The sequence below is a fragment of the Centrocercus urophasianus genome, unplaced genomic scaffold, assembly GCF_019232065.1.
Source record: "Centrocercus urophasianus isolate 14NV4802_14NV808 unplaced genomic scaffold, USGS_Curo_1.0 seq_12, whole genome shotgun sequence".
NCBI lineage: Eukaryota > Metazoa > Chordata > Aves > Galliformes > Phasianidae > Centrocercus > Centrocercus urophasianus.
The window spans coordinates 62,713,019-62,733,135 of record NW_024884364.1 but is presented as its reverse complement, the minus strand read 5'-3'; the positions used below and the strand labels follow the sequence as shown (position 1 = coordinate 62,733,135).

At 43.4% G+C, this 20,117-nt stretch overlaps 1 protein-coding gene across 7 annotated transcripts in view; it reads left to right on the top strand.

The window, feature by feature from the left end:
* Positions 1-20,117, top strand: part of CARS2 (cysteinyl-tRNA synthetase 2, mitochondrial) — a 38,680-nt gene that overhangs the window by 4,044 nt on the left and 14,519 nt on the right. For 3 of the 7 annotated variants that reach the window (XR_006167462.1, XM_042811082.1, XM_042811084.1), the window contains exons 2-8: positions 6,211-6,328; positions 9,206-9,277; positions 9,959-10,064; positions 10,757-10,840; positions 12,849-12,978; positions 15,304-15,437; positions 19,603-19,670. Coding sequence is in view for 6 of the 7 variants with exons in the window: in XM_042811082.1 (XP_042667016.1) it covers positions 6,211-6,328; positions 9,206-9,277; positions 9,959-10,064; positions 10,757-10,840; positions 12,849-12,978; positions 15,304-15,437; positions 19,603-19,670 (712 nt within the window). In the remaining variant the exon portion in view is untranslated. Of the gene's footprint in view, positions 1-889; positions 1,078-1,158; positions 1,210-6,210; positions 6,329-8,099; positions 8,481-9,205; positions 9,278-9,958; positions 10,065-10,756; positions 10,841-12,848; positions 12,979-15,303; positions 15,438-19,602; positions 19,671-20,117 lie in introns of those variants that run through there. The other 4 variants (XM_042811081.1, XM_042811083.1, XM_042811086.1 and 1 more) reach the window with 4 other exon arrangements.

Below are 20,117 nucleotides of genomic sequence, written 5' to 3'. Positions count from 1 at the left end.
ACAAGGATCACCAAATCCAACCCCTGGCTCCATACAGGGCTACCCAGCAATCAGACCACACGTGTGATAGAGGTGTCCATACACCCTTTGAATTCCAGCAGCTCAAGGCTGTGCCCACAGCCCTGGGCATTCTGTTCCCTACCCACCGCCCTCTGGTACAGAACCTTCTAACTCCCAGCTGCCCCTCTCCTGACAGCTCCGTGCCGTTCCCTCGGGAAAGCTGAATGCTGTTGTTAAACACGAGAAACACCCACGAAAGCCGTCCCCGACAGATTCAACAGGATGTGACGTCTGTGAGGCAGGCAGCTCACCAGAGCCAGTGCCCAGCGTGTTCATCCTGGCGGGCCCTTCAGGACGCTCCAGCAGGCAGCACCGCGGGCTGCAGCAGGTGGGGTAACCAGCTTCTACATTCAGCACGGACCGCCAGGACTCCTGAAAGCGGCAGCAGCCGAAGCAGCTCAGGGGCTGGAGAGCGGCAGGCAAAATGCGGCGAACAGTTGCGAAGTTCTCCCTTGTTTCCCCGGTACCTGCGCGGTTAAAACAAGCAGTAGCTTAAAAAGACTTCGAGCAACCGCGCGTGCGTTCCATCGAACTTTTATTCACTCCGATTCTGCAGTTCACAACTTCCACAGCGGATCCGGGCGGTGTAAGCCCAGCCTCCTCTCAGCGCTCAGACCCAAGAACGCCGGCAGCGGGACCGCCCCGCGAGGCGCGGCGCCGCTGGCCCCTCCTCTTCCTGCGCCGCGGCTGTAGCTACCCAGCTCGCCGGCTGTCTCCCTGCACGGGGAGTGCGGCTGTCGCGGTTAGCTGTTCGTCGCCGTTAGCTGTTCGTCGCCGTCTCCTCTCGCCCTCTCCCTCCCCTCGGCGAGGCGGGGCAGGCGGTGCGGCCATGCTGCTCGGCGCGGCGTTCCGACGGTGCCGGGCCGGTGGCGTCGTGGCGCGGCGTCGGCGGAGCGGGGAGGCGCGGCGGAGGGAATGGGTGCCGCCGGCGGGCCGAGCGTGCGGCGTGGTGGCGTACAACAGCCGGAGCCGCAGCAAAGAGCCGCTGGTGCTGGCCAAGGACGGCGTGGCCACCTGGTAACGGGGCGCCCGGGGGCTGCGGGGTGCCGCCTTCGGCCCGGCGCGGGGTGACGGGCGCCGTGTGTGCTCTCTCGGCAGGTACAGCTGCGGGCCCACCGTGTACGACCACGCGCACCTCGGGCACGCCTGGTGAGTGCGGGGGGCTGCGGGTATCCTGGGCGGGTAGCGGAGGAGACCCTCCTTTTGTGTCGGTGTGATTTTGACAGAGTGGATTGTTCGAGTCTCGATATGGCAGCTGTTAGTTCTTTCATCTTCGTCTTACTCTCTTCTGCTAGTACTGCTCGGGCGTGTGTGATGCTCCTTTAACGGAGTATCACTAATGAAACTTCTTTCTGAGGAAGGAGAGCTTGCACAGCAGGATGGTGGAGCAGCTAAGAATCATAGAATCACTCAGGTTGGAAAAGACCTTAAAGATCGAGACCAACCTCAACCTATCCGTACTACCCTAACAACCCTCTGCTAAATCATGTCCCTGAGTACCACATCCAAATGGTTTTTAAACACACCCAGGGATGGTGACTCCACCACCTCCCTGGGGAGCCTATTCACTTAGCAGGGCGGAGGACCACATGTTTTGGTCTCACATCATTCTGCATCTCTTGAGTGCCGGTTTTGGTCAGCGGTTCTCCATCTTATTCTGATTGAAGGGAAACCCTACCCATATCTTTATATCCTGTGCCCAAACTACCACTTCCAAGCTTCAGTTACTGTTGTATGAAAGAACAGGTGGGGCTGAATGTCACACCCAAAGCAGTGTGTCATGCAGATAAGCAGCAGCATTACCATTCTGTTGCTGCCTCTTTAGTGCCTTCATGGGTTGTTTCCTATGGTAGAGTGAGGTGCCTGCACTGAAGATCATCCTCTTTTTTGATCAGGTGAACCCTTCAATGAGAGAGGCATTAACCATTCCTTCCAGTGTCTGCAGTCATGCATATGTCAGTTTTGGCATTTTGTTGCTCAGGTGCTTTGTTCTAGATGGCAGAACATACTTTATTATTATTACTATTATTATTGCTGCTATTGTTATTATCAGAGGGGCAGCTTTGCTCTCTGTGACAGTGACAGGGCACAAGGGAACGGCATGGAGCTGTCAGGGGAGGGGCAGCTGGGGATTAGGAAAGCATTCTTCACCAAAGGTTGTGGGCATGGAACCAGGCTGCCCAGGGCAGTGGGCAGGACTCCAAACTGCCAGAGTTCAAGGAGTGTTTGGACACTGCTCTCAGCCATGTGGTCTGATTGTTGAGTGGTCCTATGTGAAGCCAGACTTGATGATCCTTTTGGGTTCCTTACAACTCAGAATATTCTATGATTCTGTATTGTATTTTTAATTTTTTTTTTTTTACCAATTGCTAGGCCCACCTGTAGAGCTGTAAGGATATTGCTTTGTTTGGCACAGCTGAGAGAAATGCTGCTGCTGGGAGTCTACAGGCCAGGAAGCATACTGGGAATAAATAAGAAGTCAAGTGGAGCGATAGCTCTTGCTGTGGTGTCCTTCCTACAGAAGTCCCTCATTGTGCTGCACCTTTGCAGCATCTGATCTCATCACAAGAATTCTAAAAGTGAAGGCATGAAGTCATCTGGACTTCTGCAAGGCCTTTGACAAGGTCCCCTCCACATCCTTATTTCTAAATTGGAGAGAAATTGATTTGAAGAGCGAACTACTTGATGAATAAGGAATTGGTTGGAAGATCACAGCCATGGGATTGTGGTCATTGGCTCTATTTCTGGGTTGGGGCTGGTAACAAACATTGTTCCCCAGGGGTCTGTCCTGGGTCTGGCACTGTTTAACATCTTTATCAGTAACATAGATAATGGGATCAAGTTCACCATCAGCAAGTGTGAACGGATCACACTGAGCTGAGCTGTACAGTTGATACAGCAGAAGGAAGGGATGCCATCCAGAAGGAACTTGATAAACTCAAAAGATGAGCCCTTGTGAACCTAATGAGGTTTAACAAAGTAAAGTGCAAGGTTTTGCACTTGGGTCGAGGTAGTTCCACATATGTATACGAGCTGGAAGAAGAGCTCCTTAAGAGTAGCCCTGCTGAGAAGAACTTTAAGGTTGTGGTTGAAGGAAAACTGAAAGTGAGCTGGCAGTGTGTGCTTGCAGCCCGGAAGGCCAATGGTGTTCTGGGTTTTATCAGAAGAGGAATGGTCAACAGGGACAGGAAGGTGATTGTCCTCATGAGGCCTCAGCTTTGGGAATACCACAAGGCTGGGACTTCCAACACAGGAAGGATGTGGAGCTTTTGGAGAGGGTCCAGAGGAGGGCCACGAGGATGATCCAAGGGCTGGAGCACCTCTCCTGTGAAGACAGGCTGAAGGAACTGGGCTTATTCAGCCTGGAAAAGAGAAGGCTGAAGGGAGACCTCACTGTGACCTTCCAATTTTTAAAGGAAGTTTATGATCAGGAGGGAAATAAACTTTTTACACGTGTAGATAGTGATAGGACAAGGGGGAATGGTTTTTAAACTAAAGGGAGGTTTAGATTAGATGTCAGGAGGAAGTTCTTTACTGAGAGAGTGGTGAGGTGCTAGAACAGGTTTTCCAGAGAGACTGTGGGTGCCCCATCCCTGGAAGTGTTTAAGGCCAGGTTGGATGGAGGAGCCATGGGCCATCTGATCTAGTACTTGGTCGAGTGGCTGGCAGCCCTGCCTGTGGCAGGGGGGTTGGAACTCGATAATCCTTGAGGTGCCTTCCAACCGTTGCCATTGTATGATTCTATGATAAATCCTGCATGCTATTCTTCCTGGTGTGGCACCCCCAAAAAATCATAGGGAATTGAAAGGGACTTGTAAGGTCATCTAGTCCAATTGATCAAGGTGCTCAGAGCTCCCTTTGGCCTGGCCTAGAGTGTCTTCAGAGATGGAGTGTCCGCTACATTTCTGGGCAACCTGTGCCAATGCCTCGCAAAACTTCTTCCTTATCTGCCCTCTTTTATTCTGAAACTGTTTCCCTATGTCCTGTCGTAACAGACCCCACCAAAGAGTCTGGCCCTAACTTTCTTTTAGCCTCCCTTTAGATACTGAAAGTCTGCCATTACATCTTCCCAGAGTCTTTTCTTCCCCAGCTCTCTCAGCCTGTCCTCATAGGGAAGGTGTTCTATCCCTTGGATCATTTTTGTGGCCTTCCCCTGCACACATTCCAACAGGTCCACGTCTGTCCTGTATTGAACTCCACATCTGAGTACCGTGTTCCAGGCGAGGTCTCACCGGTGCAGAGTAGAGATGCAGGATCACCTCCCTCGACCTACTCACCATGCTTCTTCTGATACAGCCCACGGTGTGGTTAGCTTTCTGGGCTGCTGGAGCACCTACTTCATTTGAACTGCTTTCTTCTTTGCAGTTTGATGCTGAAGTTGCAAGGAGCCTGCTTTCTGAGATTTACTTGGGCTATTGCAGTGCTTCTTCCATCGATTAAGTTAGAAGATCAGAGGGGAGAGAACAGCCCGGAGATTGTATGTGCTCTGGAAATTAAATCTGCAGCACTGTTAAATCTGATTTTAAGCTTTTTGATTCTGCTATTGTCCCTTTGAAAGAGATCCAAAGAATAATTTAATATTCTTCTGGAATAGTGTCATGACATGAGATGAATATTGCTCCCGGTGAGCTGGTATTCATTAATACCAGCTGTCTCCCTGGTAGCATGTGGCACATTCCAAAAGGCCTTTTTCTAAGATGGACACAGTGCAAACAACATCAGAAATGTATTTTTCTTCATTAAGATACTGCGTATGCTGAAATCATCACAGAATTGTTTGGCTTGGAAGGAACCTTAGAAGACCATCCCGTTCCAACCCCCATGAGCAGGGACACCTCTCCATCCAATTCTATGGTTTTGAACACCTCTGGGGATGGGGCATCCACAGCTTGTCTACATAGCCTGTTCTGGTGCCTCATAACCCTAGTCTTGGAGGGTTTCTTCCTTGTATCTAATCTAAACCTACTGTCTGTTAGTTTAAAGCTCCTTGTCCTATCATTACACTCCCTGATGCTCCCTCCCCATCTTTCCTGTAGGCTTTTTCTGAAAGGCTGCAGTGAAGTCTCCCTGGAGTCTTCTTCAGGCTGACCAACCCTAGCTCTCTCAACCTCTCTTTGTAGGAGAGGTGGTGCAGCCCTCTGATCATATTTTTTGTCCTCCTCTGGACCTACTCCAGCAGGTCCGTGTCTCTTAATGCTAACTGATATCTGCAGCTGAGGAAAAGGGTACAGATCCATTGTGTTTTCCTACATGTATTTGCTTTGACAGATGCTGGGGGTGCATCCCAGCCAGGGCAGTGGGTGCCATGGAGAGCTGCAGGTCTTGAGGTTTCCTTTACTCCATCCTGCAGGTGCGGTGCACTTGGGTTTCTTCAAAGCCAGAGGAGGCTGAGATTTCTCCTGGTCTCACAGAATGGACTGAGAGCCTGCAGTCACCTTTTCTTATTTCTCACAGAAGCTGGGCTTTACTCAATTGAAGCGTGTTTTGAGAAGTCATGGGCTCTGCATTCTGAAAACAGAAGGCACCACTTGTATGTGGGTCTGTCTGTCCACACTGAATATTCATTGTTGTCATGTAGAGCCTGAATGGTGCTGAAAATTTATTCTTGAGTCTAAATAAAATAACCTCCCAGAGCGACTCTTCTTTGCTGTCAGAAAAGATCTGTGGTGATGTGTTAATGAACTATAGCTGTGCTTGTATCTGTAGCTACCACTCATCTGTAAGCAGTGTTGGAGTGAGTTGGTTTGTTTCTCCATATTGTGGGCTGCGGGCTTTGAGAACCTGGTAGCATACAGACTAGGGGATCAGCTTTTTAGGATCAGCTTATATGTCATGTTGTGTTCTTTGGAAGAGTCTTTTGCTTAAGAGGCAGTTTCAAAAGTACCCCGTTGTTATCATAAAAGAGATGCAAGAGAATGGGGAAAATTTGCTGTAATGTGTCACTAATGCCAGAAGAGGGTAGAGCAGTTCAACTGAAATTTACTTGACTTCTGTGTGGATTGGAATTAATTTTGGAAAAGCATTTTATGTACTTGAGACCTTCTTTTGCAAGTATTTGGGTATTTGGGGTATCTGTACAGCTGTCATTTTTTTTCCAGGGTTTTATTCATATTTACTGCATCTCTAAAAGCTCCTCTTTCTCTTTTCCAGCTCCTATGTTAGGTTTGATATAATCCGAAGGATATTGACTCGTTTTTTTGATACTGAAGTTATCATGGTGATGGGGATTACAGACATAGATGACAAGATCATAAAAAGAGCCAATGAGGTAGGTATATAATGCTACAGCTTTAGACCCAAACGTTTGGTACGTCCTACTGCTAGTTATATAGGGAAATGTTCTACATTTGTTTGTTTGTTGTTTTAGTACTATATATATATTTTAATTTAGATAAGAAATTTTGGGATTTCTAGCCCTCTGTCTGCACCTGAGGCAGTGGGCCTCACAGCCTCATGCCTTGTCTGGAAGGCAGTGGAAAATAAAAAGCCGTGATGTCCCTTTACTAGAATTGAAATGAACTGAAACTTTCAGCCAGCAGAGTTCTGTTTTCTGTGTCACTGATTGTTAAAGACAGCATGTAAGTGATGATGCACAAGGTTGAGAGCAGTTCCTAAAAGGTGCTGAGCACCATCTAGCTACAAAGTCAGCACCTTCTTTGGGTAAGTCTTGACAAGACTGGGGCTCGGTGGCAAGATCAATACAAAAATTGTGAATTAAAAAAATAAATCAACACAATCCAACTTTTCACTGAATTCTTAGAGATATTGGCCTAATTAAAGGCTTTATGGCTGTAAGTAGCCCCTAGTTGGTTTTTAATCAGATCTTTTGTAACAGCTGAGCTTGTGAATGACTATTCCAATTTCTTTTTTTAATGTTTTTTGGACTGTAAAATGCCACAAATGTGTTCTGCTTTATAAACTTGTTTTAAATAAACATTATATTGGTTTTTGAAATCTGGATTGTGAATGAAGTGAACTGTAATTACAGTTGCAAGTCTTATGCTTGAGCCAGATAATTTGACAGGTATCACTTTATTTATTCCTTGCATAAATGATTACTCTTGCAGTACTAAATTGAAAAGAATGCTAGCACTGCTCTCTTTTCAGAAATATATTTGTTCCCTTAGAAACTTCATTTGCAGGTTTTATTTTTAAGACCACTACTTTCTAACAACAAAAAAAGTCACAACCTTTTTAAATCTATATGCATGTATTTTACATTTTTTTTCTTTGTCAGAACCCTATGGGATTTTATTTTGAAGGTAATATGTTCAGTTATTCCATTCCTTGGCTCTATGAGGAAATCTCCTATGTGGATATTTTTTCTTTTTGAAATACTTGCCCTTTTGTGCACATTTTGTTTGGGACCTCTGTATCTGAAACATTACGACACCAGAATCAGTGTATCTGACTGTGTTGTCCATCCTCTGGTGGGACTCATCTATACAGAATCTGAAAGTTGGGCATCTGCTCTGTGAGTAGAGTGCTCCGTTCCCCCCGTGGTCCTTTGAGGAAGAGATAAATTGGGTGCCCATTTGAATAGGAGGGATTTCCTTGTCTCCCAGTGAATGTCTTTCTGTTGATCAAAGAAGCATCTGAGTTGCTTGTTGAGATGAACCACATCACAGGAAGAGTTCTCTGTCTGGTCTGCAGGCAGAAGCATGACTTTGCCTCAGTGCTGAAGCATCTTCCTCCTTCCATTGCTGGATGAGCATCATATCTGTCTTTTACCAGAACTCCCACCTAGACCAGCTTGTTCAGATATGATACCCACCCCTTAAAGATCCTCTAGTAAAAAATTTGGATTTCTTGTGTTAATGATTTGATTATGTGTAAGCTGGAGAGAGTGGCAGTCTGTTGGCTCCTCCTTGGTAGGTTTTACTCAGAGAAGATGTAAAAGCTTGGATTTGAGATGCGCTCATATAGAATCATGGGTTTGGATTGGAAGGGACCTTTAAAATCAAGTAGTTCCAACTCCCTGCTATATGCAGGAACACCTCCCACTAGAACAGGTTGCTCAAAGCCCCATCCAGCCTGGACTTGAATGCTTCCAGGGAAGGGGAATCCACAACCTCTCTGTCGCAGTGTCTCACCACCTGCCCAGTAAAGAATTTGTTCCTAATATCTACTCTAAATCCACCCTCTTCCAGTTTAAAACCATTTCCTCTGTTTTTTTTTTTTACTTACAACAAGTCCCTCCCCAGCATTCCTGTAGGCCCCTTCAGGTACTGGAAGTCCGCTATGAGGTCCCCCCAGAGCCTTCTCATCTCCAGGCTGAAGATCCCCAGCTCTTTTGGCCTGACCTTGTAGGTGAGGTGCTCCAGCCCTCTGATCATCTTCATGGCTGTCCTCTGGACCTGCTCCAACAGCTCCCTTACTTTCTTGCATTGGGGGTTCCAGAACTGGACGCAGTACTCCAGGTGGGGTCTCACGAGAGCATATATCCTATCATATCATGCTTTTGCTTGCTGGGACGGGATTTGCCATCACGTGTCTTTCAAGTCCTGGCCTATTCTGAACGTTTGAGACAAGTGTCTTGTCATGTTTAAATTGCCCCTTTTGGATTGCATTTCTGTGAGCACTCCTGTTTCTGTCAGTCAGTCCGTGAATGAGCAATGTGGAGGTGTTTGCGAAGTACCTGGAAAAATATGGAACTGGCTCTCAGTTAATTTTCCTGATTGTACTGAAATATGTGAGTAATGATCAGCTGAAATATCTTATTTTTCTTAATTGCTGCAAATTAATATCTTGACTCATCCTACAAGTCTCTGGTCTGCCTTTCTGACACGTTGGTGGTATCGGTGTCCCTTGACAATAGGTGGAATGCATTTTATATCCGTGTGCTGTAGTATATCTTGTCACTGGAAATGGAAGATGACCCTCTTAAGAAGAGGGAAAGAATTCATTATTTTAATTTTTGGTTGCTTTCTCCTAAAAGATATCAATATTTTGGCAATTTGGAAGCCTAGATGAAACACTGCTCTTAAGTTATAAAAGCTGGCGTCGCCTCCTCATGAATGTTAGTTAGATTAATAAGCCTCTCTGCCTCGTTACCTTGGGGGCTCTGCCAATTAGCTGTTAACTGTCTGATAAAAGATTGTGGTACTTTATGTTGTTATTTTGATTTACTAATCTTTTTTTTCAGATGAATATATCGCCAGTAGCTCTTGCTCGTATGTATGAAGAAGACTTTAAACAAGATATGGCATCATTAAAGGTACAGATACGTGAGCTGCTGCATTTTAGAGTCTTTCCAAGCACTTATTTTGGTCAGGAATCTGAATTTGACAGTTTGATCTGAGGGGAAAAAAAACAATTGGTTGCTTGTCTTATGAAGTGTTGTTCAGTGACTGGGTAGTGTTTTACTTTTTCACTCTTCTGAGAAGACAAAGGCTTTGTATTGCACATCTTTTGTGTTAAGAATGGGAAAGGAAGCAAACCTTGGCTATTCAGAGAGGGGGAATAAACAAGTTAAATTTGTAAAGGAACACAGACTTTCTGCTCTGTGTAGTAAGGTCTTGATTCATAGATAATATGTGTTTACTGTCATGCAGAAATATCCAGACCTAAAGTATATAAAGCATCTAATATTCATTCTTTGATTGCAGATGACTTTGCTTCTTGTTCAGAAGCAGGGAGTAAACCTCTGGTGAAAGCTAGCAGATTTATTTATTTATTATATCTGTCTCTTCCTCAATTTCATTTTAATATTATCTGCATCTTAAGTACTGCTTGTGACCTTCTTATGATATTCACAGGGGTTTTTTGTTTTTTTGTTTGTTTTGCTAAGATAAAAACTAGAACAGATGTTCTTTAAAGTCAGTTTCTTAATTTGGAGTGGCTTGTCAGCAGTGCATTACGTGTGGGTTGATGAACTGTTACAATTTCTTTACTTAAGGTCCTTCCTCCGACAGTATATATGAGAGTGACTGAAAACATTCCTCAGATAATTTCCTTCATAAAGACAATAATTGCTAACGGGCAGGCTTATGCAACTTCACAAGGTAAGATTTGTAGCAAGGCAACTCGCATGCATGGAAAGCAAGCACTCAAAGGGATCCTGTTTTGGGGTCAGATGAGATATGCTGTACCAGATTTTCCTTATGTTGATTATCATGGTGTGAGCAAACTTGCTTGTTATGATGCAACTGTGCAGAACAACTCTTGAGTCAATATCTAAACAAGAAGTAATTCAGTACTGAACATAAATGTTTATTGTAATAAGCTGCTGTTTCAGCTCCTGTAGGGAAGTCCTGGCCTAAGTTTTTGAGGGAGCTGTGGGTTAGCTCTGTTAGCCGTGAGCAGGATTTGGACATCTCCTATGTACTGTAAAAGTCATACCTGCAAACAGCGTGTGGGAAATTTTTAGTAGAGCTGATGCTTGTAGAAGAGTGTTAAGTGTATTGTAACAGGAACAGTATAGGTAATGCTTCAGTCGTGGGATGGATCGCTTGTCCTGGGAAGAACCCAGGGGGATCTCCAGAAAACAACGTTATCTTCAGTGCAAAATGAGTAAATTAGGTTACTGGAAAGCTAATAATAAAGAAATGTGGGCTGCTACTGCTGTAGCATTTCTGAATTTCAAATGGAAGTCCAAGGGTGTTTTATTCTGCTTTTGTGGAAATGTTGTCTCCATTGTATCAACAGTGAACGTTCCCCATCTTCACTGTGAAGCTAAATATTTCTTTTCTATTAGGCAATGTTTATTTTGATGTCAAGTCTTGGGGAGAAAGGTATGGAGTATTAACTGCTGTTTCTGCTGATACACAAAGTGAAGCAGGTAAGTTCTTGGTAGCAATTTGTGTTAATGCTTTGTCTGAACTCATGATGTATTGATATATAAACCTTCATTCAACAGTCTGAAGCAGTTTTTTAACTTGTATATAGACAGCTTTTTCAGTTAATCAGAACATCATTGTTTTAGTAGTTACTTACTGAGGTGTTGCCAGTGCAAGAGGAAGCTTAATGGTGTCTTTTTATGCTTGTTTTTCTCTCCATTTTTGTTCCAGTACCTTAAAACAGTTGTGGTTCTTAATTTTATTTAAATCCTTGGAGCAATACATACAGACTGAGTAGTGAGGTGATGCTCTCAGCCCACACACTAGGCAGCAGTGAGGATTGGCAGGGAGAAACATCACCTGCCTTGTTATAGTTGTGCAGTTGCGTCCTACTGGTGTGCACTGACCAGATGCATTCACATCTTTCATTGCTTACCATCACTGTGAAGCAGAGTGATTGTATGAGCTCTCTTGGTGGGCTGTGGTAACATACACCTGTACCCTTGGTTGTATTCTATTTTTGCTATAGTTTTGCTGAGCAGGATTGCTGATCCTCTCTGTAGTTTCTGTAAATCAGCTATGGTCAAGTCTCTGTGTAGGAGAGTTTAAGACAGATCTTCTGCATGCTGTGTGTGCTGAAGTTCACTGTGTCTTCATTGGAAATGTTCTGTTTGCAATTCCTGAGAATGCCCAGGAGGTGATATTCGAGTGAGCTGCAGCCGGAAGCTTTTTTACAGCTTTGCTTTGGAGTTGTATCATTAAAGCACACAAAGGGATTGTGTTATAGAGCAGTTCCTGACAAGCTGAAAACATCTCCCTGACTAGCTGCAGGCACCTAGTAGCATAGGGGTCCCCAGTGAGTATGGCTAGGGACGTGCTGTGTTTCACTGCGCTGTTAAACCTGCTGCCTTCACAGGGTTTCTGCATACAGTATTAACAAGAGTGTAGTTGGGCAGAGGATACTAGCACTAGGTTGTGGAGTTTCTTCCCTTGAGGGTGCTCACAGTTCCACAGGATGTGACCCTGAGCCTCCTGCACTGAGCAGGTGGTTGCACAAGACATTCTCCAGAGGTGCCCCTGAGCCTCAACCGCTCATGTTTTACCTTGTTTCCCTTCAATTCACTTGCTACTAAATTTACTCCAATCTCTGAAGATTCTGTGCCTGTTATTGAGTTTATAACCAAGTAGACAAAGAGTAATTTTTTTTTTTGTAGAAATATACTGAAAAAAATCAAGAGAGACGTGGAGTCAACAGGCACAAATCAGCCAGGGCTTGGCAAGGTAGTGAAAGAGCCAAGGTGAAGATTCACTAGATAAAACTTGGGCTGTGTTTCTATCCTTTATTTCTTATCAATTTTGATGTAGCAGGTGTAATGGATTTTTGTAAAGTGCTTTACTTAATATTGCATGACATTCTGAATTAAAACTGATTCTATGTAATATCAATAAAGTGCAATTAGAATAGATTGAGAAAAGTGAACATCTGAGCTCCAAAAATATATTGGTGCTGGAATGATGCGGGGATGAGATTAGACCATGTCATGCACACTGTTTTTGTTAGTGATCTGGTAGAAGCAGAGGAAAGAAGTAAATCTAACTTCTATCTGCTAATAAAACAGATGAACAATGTTGAGTATTGAAGGATTTTTTTTAATTCTGCTGCTGCAGTATAACCTGTTTGTCCTAGGAAACTGGTTGATAAGTAAGTGAATGAGTGATACAAGACTGGAGAAGGCCAAAAGGATTGGAAGGATTGGATGTATTGAAGACTTTTACATCCAGATGCTTATCCATCTTCTTAGCCTGCAGAAATCCGATTCAACATAATATATAATTTTTTTTTACACAGGATGAGAAGACTGGAAACCCAGTATAAGCAGGAAAAGAAAAAAGCTGGGCAAAGAGAATAAAATCTGAGTGGTTCACTAAGCATGCAATTCTACTTTCTTTCATTTGTTCACTGTGTGTTTCTGAGGCATGTCCCATTAACCACTCTCTTTTCTGTGGCAGTTGATACCGATAAGCGGCACGGTAGAGATTTTGCCCTGTGGAAAGCTGCCAAACCTCAAGAGTTATCCTGGAGTTCTCCCTGGGGAAAGGGAAGACCTGGGTGGCACATTGAATGCTCCACGATATCAAGGTCAGATTTCTTGTATTTAAAATCCATTGCCGTTTCTTGTTTTCAGTTACAGTGCTATGGTAGCAGCAGTGCTGCTTTTTTCTTCTCATCAGTAGAAAAAAACAGTTTTAATCTATTTGCTGCAGTTTGGGGATTTTGAGTATGGCACAAATCTTCCTCGTCCACCTTGATGGAGCAGCATCTGGTTTTATTTTGAGAGAAAAGTGAGCATTTAAAATAAGCCACGCAGGATCACATAATTGATTAGGGAGTCTTTTAGCTTCAACTGAGTAACCAGCATTTTCATAAAAGTTACAGTGTGTCTTTCATCTGTCTTCCACTTTGTGCAATCCGTAGTGAACCTGGTCAAGTCTGTGGTGCAGTATGAGGAGGACAGGGCCTGGAATTCCATCCCAGCTCCACTGAACATAGAAGATTTTGCTGGCCTCGTCTTAGCAGCAGTTGTGGATGTGTGTGCTAATTACATCTCTCATTACACAGCTTTCTTTAAAAGTCAGCTGCAGTTTTACATATTCTGTTTTCTTTGTGGCAGTATTTTCTGTGAGCATGATGCAAATTGTGCATGGTAGCAGTTTGTTTAGAGCTGGTTTAAATTAATTTGCTCTTAATTTGGAATTTTGCTTTATTTACTCCACAGGATAGTAGTACTTTGTTTAGTGCAGTTCTAATTTATGACCGATTCATTTGTGTTTAGAAAAGACTCTTTAACTCTTTTCATCCTGAAAGATTGATGATGGTACTTAGTTTTCATTACTCTCAAGTCTTCTTTGGAAGCTAATAAGAAATTATTGAGACCTGAGCTGGTTTCTCTTGAATGTTTGGAACCCAAGCTGAAAGCATGTGGAACAACTGCTTTAGTTTTCTCTTCCACAGGCTGTGCTGGTATACCTAAGGTTGTTAGTAATTACTGCTTGATAGTGAAAAGCATTTAGAAAAAGAGATTTTATGTCACTAAACAATTTCTGCACTATGGAACAGCGCTTAAAGCAACTGAAGTACACAGAAGTGTGCTGCATTTGAAGTGCAGCCTGTGACACAAGTGCACTCCAGATAAGAAATAACAACCCTTTACAAAATTGCATATCTGCTATTGTGATGCTACTTAAAGTATCTGTCTCCTGTAAAAACTTACCTTTGCTGTGTCTGGATGCGGCTCTCGCCGTGGAAATAGATGTAGAGTCATGCAGAGAGTGTAAGTGTAGTAATCTGGGACTGTGGAAAATGGGAAACGTAGACTTTTAAGTTATGTAAAGTGTTTTGCTGTCACAGTCGGCTGTCAGGTTCTAATTTTAAGCAATAACTACTTGTTTGTTTTTGCCGAAGATCTCCAAGCACTTGGAGCTAGGTGAATTAATTTTGAAATATCTTTGACGTGCATGTGTAGGAAGGTGACAGAGGAGCAATGGTCACTGGTGTAGTCCTGCAGAAGGGAACCATCTGATGTGACTTTGATCTGGTCTCCTTTTTGGAGCTTCACTGACAGTGGGATGCGCTGTGCTTCCACAGGCAAGATGAGGTCTCCAGAAGTCCGTGCTTAATCTGATTTTCAAGCAGGCAGAAAGAAGCAGAGAGGCACGGGCTTTCAAAATGGCTACAGGAATACTATCTTCCTCTTCTGATTTTCTTACCTTCTTCTGCCCCAACTGAGGTGGTTTAAAAGTGTATCAAACTGTACAGATTTATGTCTATAAATCCCTGAAAGAACAGCGCACAGAGAGCATAGCCAGGCTCCTTTCAGTGAGACCCCATGCCAGGACAAGAGGCTGTGGACACACACTGGAATGTAGAGGCTCACTCTGAACACCAGGGGTACTTCTGCACTGTGCAGATGATGGAGTGCTGCAGAGGCTGCACAGAGGCTGTGGTGTCTGCTCTGAGGGTCTCTAGCAGCCGCCTGGCCGTGGCCCTGGGCATCCTGCTCTGGGTGGCCTGACAGGTACAAAATAAAAGAATGGTAATACCAAATCTGAGGAAGCAGTTGTCACTGAAGTTGTTTTGCTTGCAGATGAAGGCAGCTGTCTGATACCGTAGCAGGACAAGGAAAGGAGATGTCCTGCTTGTCAATCTTTAATCTAAATTAGAAAAAATAGTCATTCCTGCTGAGGAAAACTCACTGTGGGCAGATATGGTCCTGCTCATACACATAGTTCTGCTGCAGTTTTGATATCCAAGATCTGATCCAAGATCTATCCAAGAAAAGTTCTTTCTTGACATTACATTGCAGTCATTAAATAACATATTTATATTGCTTCCTCTTTTTTTTTTTCTTTTTTACCACAAGTTTTTGTAGTGTTCTACTTACCGATCAGGAAAATATTGTTACAGTGCAGTGTTTGGAAAGCAGCTGGACATCCATACCGGTGGGATAGATCTCGCATTTCCTCATCATGAAAATGAAATTGCGCAGTGCGAGGTGTATCATCAGTGTGAGCAGTGGGGGAATTATTTTTTGCATTCTGGTAAGTAAAGTATTCATCACCTGATGATATGGACACGAGGCATGTAGAGCTCTAGGGAACTTTATTTTATTTTTGTAGTTTTGCCATTTCTGTGGCATGAAACATGAGGGAAACTTTACAAATAGATGCTGTACTACAGCGGCCGGGTTCTGTCCTCACTAAACAAAGAAGCATAAATGAGAGTGAATCTTGGAATTGTACAGTGAACGCCTTTATTTATGAAATGGTTACAGTGAAACAGTGAAATATCATCCGAATCAGTCTCCAAGTAATAACAGTGTGTGCATTACCCACATACAGTGTTTACTCCCAAAGAAAAGTGTGGAAAGAGGAGTTCTTCCTGCAAAGTCTCTTTCATTTGAATTTCTCCAGAATTTTTATGCTTATGGTAGAGTTTCTTTTCAAATTTCATTTTGGTTATAACAGTCCTGCAGGAAGGGAGTGGAAATAATTGAGCTTTTCTGTATGTTCTTCTGAAAGTAGAAATTCCTGCTGTCTTAGAGATAGAACCTTCAGTATCTGGAGACGGATGAATGAAGGTGCCAGATAGACAGGTAACTGATCATAATATTTTAAAAGCTTTGAAACTGGAATAAACCACTCCAGTTCTCCAATCTGTCTCAGTACCAGTTGCTTGTGGGCGTGAAAGGAAGTTTTAAGTAGAGTGCTGAGCTAAATAGTAAGTATGGTAAAAGGCTTTATTCACGATAGGGAAAAGACATCATACTACTGGAGGATGAGAACAGAGTGGATGCAAAGCTGCACGAACCAACGAACCAATCAAGCTCACAGCAGTGATCCTGCAGACAAGCATCTCGGTTGAGATGTTTTGCATGGTTTGAAATGTGGGGAAAACCTAACATATTCTCTAGTGACTAATAACTGCAAGTTTTGAACGTGTGATTCACATATCTGTAACTATGTAAATTATCCAGAGAAGCTCTTATAAATATATTCCTCTCTAAATACTCCAGTAGCATTATATTGAGTGATGAGTAAGACACAGAATTAATAATACTGAGGACTGAGTGAGTCAGACACTTTGGTTGAGTCTGCTCAGGCACGATTGAAGAAGTTGCTGCTGGGAAGGGAGAAGGAGGTATGTAACACCTATGGGCTACATCTAGACCGAGTCACTCACCCCTCCCAGAATCACAGAATGGCCCGGGATAGAAAGGACCTCAAGCATCATGAATCTCCAACCCCCCACCACAGGGAGGGCCACCAACCTCCATCTACATTTATTACTAGACCAGGCTGCCCAGGGCCCCATCCAACCCAACCCATCCAGCCCTTGGTGTTGTGGAAGAGCAAAGGCAGTGAGGCATGTCACCGTAGATCCCTTAACCCTCCTCACTGGTACCCAACTCTCTGCCTATCCTATAGAGAGTGACTGACTCAACTTGACCTTGGTCTTGGTGTATCCTCTACATATCTGTCGTCTTCCCCTAGAAGTGACCTCACTGCTCACACCTGACTAAATTATGCCAAATTGTCTTTTACTCACTCAATCTTTGGCATTATGATATTGCTTGGTGTTGTGTAAAACTGTTCCCTGCCACCTCATATGATGTCCTTCAGTGAAGATCCTGCTGCAAAGTGCTCTGAACTACATCATTTTATGATCATACTGGTGTTGTTGTTCTGCTAGAAACCTTGAAGTTCATACTTCCTGTTGTAGTTGTAGTGGTTCTGGATGGTTTTCAAAGTACTGAAGGCAATAGAAAATCAGCTGCAGTCTATGTTTTCTCTTCTTACTGAACAATACTTTGTGCAACATCTCTTGTTGAAGTTTTTGGGTTAGTTGTTTGAGCACAAGTTGTGCAGCCTATGGTACACTCTGGGAATTAGTCTGGCTTTTTTTTGTGTGTGTGTGTGTATAAATATGTATCTGTTTGTACAGTTTGGGATGAATTTTAAATTCTAGTTTCAGTTCCCAATGCAGAGCCTGTTATAAGTCAACAGAAATTGTCCAGAGGCTGGTGCATCCTCCAGGGTGTGCTTTACTCCTGCCGTGCTGGGGATTTCTCTGCACTTCTACTGAGATGCACTGGTTGCTGCCAGCTGAAGCCCTTCTGCTAAACAAAGCAGTCAGTCCGAGTTGTTGAGCTTGGACTCATCACTACAGGGCGAGTATTCTTTGAAACAAACCGAAGAGGACTGAAGATTTCTCAGAAAAGAAAAAACAGAAAACGTTGATTGCAAGAGCAGTTTGAATGCTGAGGTTCTTTAGGAGCTGACGGATTGCGTTCATTAATTCAAAAAAATTTTGCTGGAGGACGATAGCATGAATTATTTAAGGCAAACGAATCAGCTTCAGAAACAGTTTATTCTGGTAACAGACTTCAGAATTTTAGCAGGCACAGAATTGGAGGAGCAATCCCCATTAGAGGAAGAAAATCCCCTGCACCAGGGATAAATCTTCTTATAAGGACTTTATTTTTAGACTGCTTGTACTCTGGGAAAAGCTCCAAGCCAAAGTTATGAAAATCCTTATATTTTGTGATTCTTTAATGAAATCATTCTCTTTAAGTACTGAAACACTTGGAGTATTATTTCAAATTCAGATGTTAATGATACTTTCCTAGGAAATCATGGCCAAGTCCTTTGAAATCTGGCTGCCAAAAGTTAAGTCAGTCAATATTTAGGCAGCTTTAGAGAAGGAAAAAAGAAAAAAAGAAAAATCACACCCAAGCTATTCCTTTTCCCTTCACAAAAGTGTCTGCTGATTTTTACTGGAGTCATTAGAGCTGCAGGTGTGCAGTATTTCTGGCAGTCCACATGTTTTTGCTTAGGGCCCTAAATTGAACTGTGTAATGAAAATGCCCTCGCCTGGTAGCAGCCAGGGCAAACACGATGGAAATGAGGTTTTGATTGACCTGTGCATTTTTCTTGTAGCTGGTTCTGGATCTATGGATCCCCCGATCTTTTGCTACCCTTGACAGAGGGTATATTTCTCTTCTATCTGATGAACTCCCCAAGGCAGCAGACGAGGAGTCGGTTCTGATGGAAGGCCTTCATGGGGGCTGGTCATAGTCATGCCTACATGAAGGTGTGGTGAGCAGATTAGCATGCAGCCCTTGTTGCCATGCAGACGTGCTCCTTGTTGCCTGGAGTGCTCTGGAGATGCCAGACTTTGGAGGCTGTGGCTGACAGCCCTGTGTCCTTGGTGGGGGCACAGCTGAGAGCTGAACAGGGAAACACAGTTTAAGGGTAGAAGATCTGGATGGCCACCTTGTGTTGCCCGGATGTTCCCCACAGCCTTCACTAGCTCCTCTTTGAGCAGACTCCCAGATAGCATTTTTGACTTTATTTCCCAGATACAATATTCCTCACAGGCTTTTTTTGTACGTCTTCAAGCTGCTGTCAGATTTTTAGATGTAAGTATTAGAAGGAACACTTGTGTTTTCAGAAAGCAGCTTCTGAGAAGCAACTTGTAAAAACTACCCTTTGCTTTTCAAAAACTTGCTCTGTGCTGTCTTTTAAAACTGAACTTTAGGAAACGCAGATCTGAGTGTCTTCCTTATCCTGTCTAATCCATTGTGATGACCAGCTATTTGCACAGTTTTGGTAGATTAAGTTTTGGAATTGGCAATGTGCAGAAAATTGTACACGCAAGGTATTTTGTATCAATGTAATACAGTTTTGGAATTTAAAAAAAAAAAGGTAGTATGATAGCCACCAGCAATTATTACATATTAGAAAAACGTCTGGGTCTCCAGGGTATTGTGCTATCACTGGGCTACCTTTGAAAGCCTTAAAACATTTCTGGAAAGTCAGGGGTGAGGTACTTTTCAGTGAAGAATGAAGGATTCTTCCTTCCTTGTTTTTTTTGTGTTTTTTTTTTTTTTTATTTTTTTAAAAATCTATTATCAGTTCAATTAATGAGGACTTTGTTATTTCTTTATTAATGTTTCTATTCATACCCTGGTTCTTCATTGAATAACATTTTCTTCTGTTTTATACTCCACCCAGCTAGAGCTGAGTGGGGAGATGTGCAGGACTGCTAGCAACAGTTATGAACAATAACTTGTGCATTGCATTGAGATGGTTGGCATGCATCTGCTGCCTCCTGTGACTCCAGTGTCTCAGTGCAGAGATTTTTCTTGTTAAGTGCCCATTCAGAAGCACACTAACTTATCCTGATGCATTTGTTTTGTTCTAGGGCATTTACACGTTAAAGGAAGTCAAGAAAAAATGTCTAAGTCGTTAAAAAACTACATAACAATCAAGGTAATCTATATGTGTGCGTTGGAGAAATGTGTATCCATAATATCTAAATACTAACCACAGTCTTATTTTGAGAAAAGATGTGAGCATGTGCTTATACTGCAGGGAAAGTGAAGCAGAGTGTTTTTTTTTCTAGTGCTAGTGCACCTATTTGAATGCAGGAAGCCTGCTCTCACTCAGGGATTGTTCCTAACTTGGATCTGGCTGAGCTGAGAGCACATGTGGGACCATAAATACTGGTCTCCTGTCTCCTTTATTATATTTTTCTTACTGTCGCTTTCTTGCTGATGCATGGAGAGCTTTAATTGCCACCGGGCCGCGTGACTATGTCCTCTTCTGGTGTGTGAGAGAGAGGGAACCCTTAACCAGAGAGAGTTCAGTGATTCAGCAGCTTCTGGGTTATCTTATTTTCCATGAAAGTCCATAAAGAGGTTGAGCTCAAGTTTGTGG